The 7,962-nt window shown below is 37.3% G+C and overlaps 1 protein-coding gene across 1 annotated transcript; it reads left to right on the top strand.

The window, feature by feature from the left end:
- Position 1: 1 nt before the first annotated feature.
- Ubqln2 (ubiquilin 2) lies at positions 2–2,567 on the top strand (the record flags this gene model as incomplete). The annotated part of the gene is made up of 1 exon (XM_010610115.2): positions 2–2,567. A coding segment is annotated over one exon (1,848 nt), but the record flags the coding sequence as incomplete, so codon positions are not given.
- Between the last annotated feature and the right edge of the window lie 5,395 nt (positions 2,568–7,962).

The raw sequence follows: 7,962 nt of genomic DNA on the forward strand, positions 1-7,962 counted from the left end.
CCCGCGCCCCTCCCGCGGCTCTGCTGCGGCCCAAGGTTCGGCCGCTGCCCCGGCTGAGCCCAAAATCATCAAAGTCACTGTGAAGACCCCCAAAGAGAAAGAGGAGTTCGCGGTGCCGGAGAACAGTTCGGTCCAGCAGTTTAAGGAAGCGATTTCCAAACGCTTCAAATCCCAAACCGATCAGCTAGTGCTGATTTTTGCCGGAAAGATCTTAAAAGATCAAGATACCTTGCTCCAGCATGGCATCCATGATGGACTGACTGTTCACCTTGTCATCAAAAGCCAGAACAGACCTCAGGGCCAGTCTACCACACAGCCTAGTAATGCCGCGGGAACTAATACAACCACAGCGTCGACTCCCAGGAGTAACTCCACACCTATTTCCACAAATAGCAACCCCTTTGGGTTGGGGAGCCTGGGAGGACTTGCAGGCCTTAGCAGCTTGGGTTTGAGCTCTACCAGTTTCTCTGAGCTCCAGAATCAGATGCAGCAGCAGCTCATGGCCAGCCCTGAGATGATGATCCAAATCATGGAAAATCCCTTTGTTCAGAGCATGCTTTCAAATCCAGATCTGATGAGGCAGCTCATTATGGCCAATCCACAAATGCAACAATTGATTCAGAGAAACCCAGAAATCAGCCACTTGCTTAACAACCCAGATATAATGAGGCAGACTCTCGAAATCGCCAGGAATCCAGCCATGATGCAAGAGATGATGAGAAATCAAGACCTGGCTCTCAGCAATCTCGAAAGCATCCCAGGTGGCTACAATGCTCTAAGGCGCATGTATACTGACATTCAGGAACCCATGCTGAATGCTGCACAAGAGCAGTTTGGGGGTAATCCATTTGCCTCAGTGGGAAGCAGTTCCTCTGCTGGGGAAGGTACTCAGCCTTCCCGCACAGAAAATCGGGATCCACTGCCCAATCCATGGGCACCACCGCCAGCTACCCAGAGTTCTGCCACCACCAGCACCACCACAAGCAGTGGCAGTGGATCTGGCAGCAACTCCAGTAATACTACTGGGAATACTGTGGCTGCAGCTAATTATGTGGCTAGCATTTTCAGCACCCCAGGAATGCAGAGCTTGCTGCAACAGATAACTGAAAACCCCCAGCTGATTCAGAATATGCTGTCTGCACCGTACATGAGGAGCATGATGCAGTCTCTGAGCCAGAACCCAGATTTGGCTGCACAGATGATGCTGAGTAGCCCACTGTTCACTGCAAATCCTCAGCTGCAGGAGCAGATGCGTCCACAGCTCCCAGCTTTCTTGCAGCAGATGCAGAATCCAGACACAATATCAGCCATGTCAAACCCAAGAGCAATGCAGGCTTTAATGCAAATACAGCAGGGGCTACAGACACTAGCCACTGAAGCACCTGGCCTGATTCCAAGCTTTACTCCAGGTGTGGGTGTGGGGGTGCTGGGAACCGCCATAGGCCCTGTAGGCCCAGTCACTCCCATAGGCCCCATAGGCCCTATAGTCCCTTTTACCCCCATAGGCCCTATTGGGCCCATAGGACCCACTGGCCCTGCGGGCCCCACTGGTTCTACTGGCTCTGGTGGCCCTACTGTACCCACTGTGTCCAGCTCTTCACCCAGTGAAACTACAAGTCCAACATCAGAATCTGGACCCAACCAACAATTCATTCAGCAGATGGTGCAGGCTCTGGCTGGAGCAAATCCTCCACAGCTGCCGAATCCAGAAGTCAGATTTCAGCAGCAACTGGAACAGCTCAACGCCATGGGGTTCTTAAACCGTGAAGCAAACTTGCAGGCCCTAATAGCAACAGGAGGCGACATCAATGCAGCCATTGAGAGGCTGCTAGGCTCCCAGCCTTCGTAATTACATTTCTTTACCTTGAAAAAAATGTATCTTATTTTTGATAATGGCTCTTAAATCTTTAAACACACACAAAATTGTACTTTACTTTCATTTTAATTATTTTAAGTCTGTCTAGTTGTAAATCTAATAATGATGCATTTTAAATTGGAGTCCCTCCTTTCCTTCTTTTCTACCCCTTTTCTGCCCCTCCCTCCACTCTTCCACCTGCCCTTCCCCTTCTCCACCTACATTTCTCCTCCCCCTTTGTTTCTTTTCTGTTTTCTTTACTACCTTTGCATATTTTGGTTTCCTTCTCTGTTTTGAATGGTGGAAATCAATGCTGTTTCACTCAAAGGTGTTGCATGCAAACACTTCTCTTTATTCAGCATTTGTTGTGACTTTTGGATACAGGTATCAGCCTTCACAGTTGGGTGAACAAATTTTGTGCTACAGATGTCCAATTTCTTTGCATTTTAAACATTAGCCTATGATAGTAATTTAATGTAGAATGAAGATATTAAAAACAGAAGCAAATAATTTGAAACTCTAATTTGTGGTACAATATTGCTTATTGTGATTTTGGCATGTATTTTAACTAGCAAAATGCTGTAAGATTTGTACCAGTCATTGATTGTTTTTGCTATATTTGTACACAGTACAGTAAGCACAATTGGAACTGTACATCTAGAAGTATTGCAGTAGAATCTCTGAGCAGAATATGTATAACCAAAATAAGACAGAATGCAAGAAATATTTCTGGAGCTAGGTGTGTCTTCACAATTTTGTAGAATCTTACAGCATATTTGATAAATTACTCAGTGAAAATGTTGGCTAGGCAAGTTAAGTTAAAATATAGTAGAAATGTTTATCCTGGTATCTCTAAGTATACATTTAATTGTACAGAAATCTTACAGTGTAACATTGTGTCAAAATTTGCAGGTTGACTGTATATGACCTTAATCTTTGTGCAGCCTGAAGGATCTGTGTAGTAATGCCAAGAAAATGCATTTTACCTAAGAATTCCTTCTCAGCTTCTCATAAAGAAACCCTAATATGCATTTTGATTTGTAATTGGAAATGTAACTTTTAATGAAAGTGTCATGTGATGTTTGCATTACTTTTAACTGCTATGTATAAAGAAAAGTGTATCTTTTGATTTTCTCAGTTATTTCTTTGTGCACAGGGAAAAATGCATTAAAATGACTAAAAAAATAAAAAATTTTAAAATGAATAAATCTTTCATTTTTTGCCTTCTGGTCCTAGGATCATGTTTAGATGGGCTATCATACCCTGAGATTATATAAATCATATCCTATTTTTCCTTTTATGGTTTTATTTTTAAAAATTTGCCCTATCTGAAATTATTTTGATGTATAGATATAGGTATTCTAAATTATTTTCTGCATAGGCTTAGTCAGTTTTTTGCTGGTATTTTTCTCCTCCCTATATTTGAAATGTACACAACCATACCTTGTTCTGTGTTTGGATTCTCTTTAGTCCCGCTGAATATTGTAGCCCTAGTATATCAGCCTTCTGTTGTAGAGTTAGAAATATGGCTTCTTGGGCCAGGGATTTAGCTCAGTGGCACTGCACCTGCCTCGCAAGTGCAAAGTCCTGCGTTCAATCCCCGGTACCAAAACCTAAAAAAAAAGGAATAATGGCTTCCTATCTGTTAGAGTGAGTCCTATTGATATTATTATGTTAATTTTTACTAATTTTTTCCTAGTGATTCTAATATGTTTATTTTACCATAAGAACATTACACTTAAAATGTTTCCCCAGAAAAATAAATTGGGAATTTGGCTGGATTGTTTTAAATTGATATAATGATGAGTAATTCAGAATTGCATTACTTTCTAGAAACATGGTATGTTGCTTTATTTTATATACTTAAAAGAGTATTTTATTTAAATCATATCTTGTATGATTAATGTGTTGCTAGGTAATAGACATACAATAAACACTGATACTGATAATGGCAGCTCCTAGTGTGGGCCATTGTCATTTTTGCTATATAGAAGAATTTATCTTCATAGATCATTTCAGATTAGCAGTTTACCAAAATTTATTAATTGTGGATAGATTTAATTGATTCTTTTGAATTTTTCCTGGTAAGCATTCATATCAATAAGTAATAATTATATATTCTCTTTAGAATTTATAGCAGTTTCTGACCACATGGACTGAACATTCTACAGCAGTGCTAAGAAAGGTAGCTGTGGCATTATTGTATTATTTCTCATTTTAAACAGAGTGTGTTTTCTGCAGACAGGAAGGTAAGTTTGCAAAATGCTGTATGCTTTAGTCTCTCTTGGAGTTGATCTTGCAATAAATCTTGGCTAGTATTTTTAAAAAATCTGTAGCTTATTTTAAACATACCTAATAACATTTGGCCTTTTGGTTTTCCTCAGAACAACTTAGGAAATTATGATTTATTATTTCTTTGCTATATAATGTATGTTTGAGATGATCACAGTTGGCAATAATAAATTTAAGAATGTTAACAGCATGGGTGATTTTATACAGAAATAAATGCTAAAACTGAAGGTATAAAAGTAGCAATAAATGATTGGCCATAGGAGAAACTTGATATTGTCAGAGCCTAGGCTCAGACAATTCAGCAGACAAATTTCTTTCAAACATTCAAAGAGCAGATAATTCCTTAAATTGACTTTGCTAAGTGTTTATCTGTTTTTAATATATTTTGTTTTCTTTCTGAAAAGATCTAAGTTATTAAGTATACTATTCTGCTTTCTAGTTCATTAATTTTTCAAATAACTTTATTTTTTCCTCTTTTTCATTACTTTAGTTTTTCACATCTTACCTGATCTAATTTTCTCCTATTATATTACAGGTTCTTTTCACAGGTTCTATTTTTGTTTTGAGTTTTCTTCGTCTACTATTGATCAACAATTTATTCTTTTATTCATTATTGAATCAAGAAAGTATATCCTGACTTGGTATCCGTCCACATCCAATAAGAGTGAAGTGGTTCTTGTATCCTTTTATTGTTTACTGGTTTGTCATTTTCTCCTTGAACTTTTTATGTGGTGAAATTTTATATTACAGGCTTTGTGAATCAGTAGGATAGCATCGTAGGAGGGAGTTAAGGCCAGAGGTAACCTAAGCGGGAGAACTTCTCTACCAAGACAACTTTCTTCATTTGCTCCTTTGGTCTTTACTTCAGGAGTATGCTGGTATCATATATACTTTCACTTCTGGTAGATAGGGAGTAGCAGTAGAGGACAGGTATGTAACATTGAAACGAGCCTTTCTGGTGCATTACAGGCTGCTCTTGCATCAAGTTGAGACCCCAATGTTTGCTGAAAAACTGTGATTAGGAGACAATGTGTATTTGTGTGTGACTAATCTTGCTCTTTGAGAGAGGGAAGGCTGCTTTAAACTCTATGATACTGTGTCAAAATTGTACCAAATGGAAAAATTACTGCCAGCATCTAGCCCAAAGATCAAGCTTGTGTTAGAAGAAGCATTTGGCTGGTATCTTACATTCCTGAAAGGACTCAAATTCAGATTTTTGTTTTATATTCTCCTCAAATAATTCTGAACTCTAGCCAAAAAACAAGATAGATCTGACAGAAATAATTCATTATATAGCTTAATTTGTTAAATTTTTAAAAAATTAAATTCTGGTAAGTTTGATATTTATTTTAAAGATATATTGGAAGACATAAATAAAATATAAATTGTAAAATACCATCTCAACTTTAAGAGTTTCATACCCAGTCTTTTCTGCTTCATACCCCAATCCTCAGTCTTTATTCTTTTAAACCTGAATGTATTAGTGGGTTTCTACCATGATTTTCTTGATTAGTCAGTATATTACAGAACTTCCTTTGGTCATTGATATCCTTCAGTATGGCCCCATCAGCATTTTAAGCGTTCTTTCCTTGATCTTCTTGTAAGTTTTGCTCAGTTTTTATTCCTCAGTGTTCACGTCTGTTGATGTGTGAGTGGAAGGGAAAGAATTAAGAACCTGTTCTCAGGGTATCAGCTTCCAAGTATGCTGTTAGTCTTGAGAGAAAGCAACACTATAAAAATAAAAAGGAAAAACACCATTTGGAAGACATCAGTCTGAAACCACACCAAAGACAAAGCTTTATCAGGTGATGTACATATTTACCTAGGATTTACTTTGTTGATTTATTAAAAAGCCTTGGTAAAACCAACAAACTCAAAATTTTGGGAAATCAAACTAAAAATCAATTATTTGTCCCAGCATACAATATTATTCATTAAATGGGTATGAATCAAAGCATATAACTAGTTACATTGAGGTAATGAAGAACAAACTGGGATTCTAGCACTTTCAAAATACAACTTTAAAACTTCTTGGCCTAATTTGTAGATTAGCAACCATAAGCTAATATTAAGAAAAATTATGTAATTCATTCATTGAAGGATGGCTGATGAACTGAAAGTTTATTGTTCCACCCTACCATGGATTTCACATAATTGTCAGTCTTTTTTTTTCTCATTGAGTTTATTGGTACGTTTTAGGTGTACAGTGCAGTTGCATTCATCTTTGGGATCTTGTACCTTTACATGTCAGTCTTATCTAAATTAATTTCTCTTAGATTAGGAGAGCAAAAATCACTAACATCCACTGTAATATTCAATTTTAATAACAGCTTTGTAAGAGAACATTATTATCTTCCCTAGATTATAGATAAGGAAATAAGGTGAATAGAGTTAAGTAACTTCTGCAAGGTCATGGTGTTATTGGCTGTCAAGTCTTGAAGCAAATTCTGAGATTCCAAATTTTGTTATTAGCCAGGACATTATACTGCCTCTCCCCAAGTGTTTTAAACTGTACTCATTTTTTATTAGTCTGTCCTGGAGATTTTATTAGTTATATACCGTCTAATCCCCTGGGTGTTGTTCGGGAGACACATTAGTTCTTACTCAATAAAAACACATCTTTACTAATCTTCTGGAGCAGGTTACATAAAAATGCACATGTAAGAATCAGCTCTGTCACAAACCAATTGAAATTTAGAGTTTTGCTTTTCTGATTTGTGAGCTCTGGCTAATATTTAAAGCTCTCTTTCAATACATCTGTTCACAGTGGCTTAATATATATGGTGAATCTCCAAATTGAGAATCTCATGGGTTACTTGTACTTCATCGACTCTGGGGGATATCTACTTTTTGTTGAGCTTTTTCCCAGAAATCTCAGGAGGCAATAAACAGCATGTACCTCAACAAAGCCTTTGACAGTTTCTCAAATGTTCTTGGGAATAAAATGGGGTAACAAGAGCTAGATGGTAATGTCTGGACAGTAGATAGGTTAGTAACTTAAACCAGCTGTTAAAAACATGCTAATCAATCTAGATGGTTTTTTAAATTCAACTCTGTCTCACTGAAGTTATTTTTTAATGACTAGCATGACAGTATTAAATAGCATGATTATACCATTGCAGATAATATAGAAGTAGAAGGCAGAATATTAGCAAAATTCAAAATATCCTTAAGGTTGTGAAAAATAGCCAAATCTAGCAGCATTAAATTGAATATGATCAAGTATTAATTCTTATGTTTTTTCAAAAATTCACTAACCAAGGGCAAGTGATTATATAGCATAACTATCATATGTGAAGGAGATTGGTTTTAATTTGCTATTAAGTTCAGCATGAACTAGCTATGCCAGGTTTCAGTGCATACACATAATGAAATGTTAGGCTTCATTAATATAGTCATGGTGCCCAGAACAAAGAAGGGATACTTTGTTCTGTATTTGATAGTTTATGTTGGGAGATTCAGTCATATCAGAAAGCTACAATTAGGATGGATACAGATAACTGGAAGCTAACCAAGACAGTCACTAGGTTATTAAGAGACAGAACAATTATTTTCAAGGTCAAGAATGCTTTATATACTTTTTTTTTGGGAGAGGGGACCGGGGATCGAACTCAGGTCCTTGCACTTGTGAGGCAGGTGGTGGAACCACTGAGCTAAATCCCCAGCCCAAGAATGCTTTACTCTAAAGACTGGAGTTTGTGGATATTTTCTTCAAGTAATTCAGCAGAAGAGTTAACATTTACTTGGAGTATCTCCAGAGGGCAGATGCAGATGATATAAAAGTCAGAATTTTGCCACTTTGTAGCAATTAATTG

Source organism: Fukomys damarensis, unplaced genomic scaffold (genome assembly GCF_012274545.1).
Source record: "Fukomys damarensis isolate Sample0158 unplaced genomic scaffold, DMR_v1.0_HiC HiC_scaffold_39, whole genome shotgun sequence".
NCBI classification, from domain to species: Eukaryota; Metazoa; Chordata; class Mammalia; order Rodentia; family Bathyergidae; genus Fukomys; species Fukomys damarensis.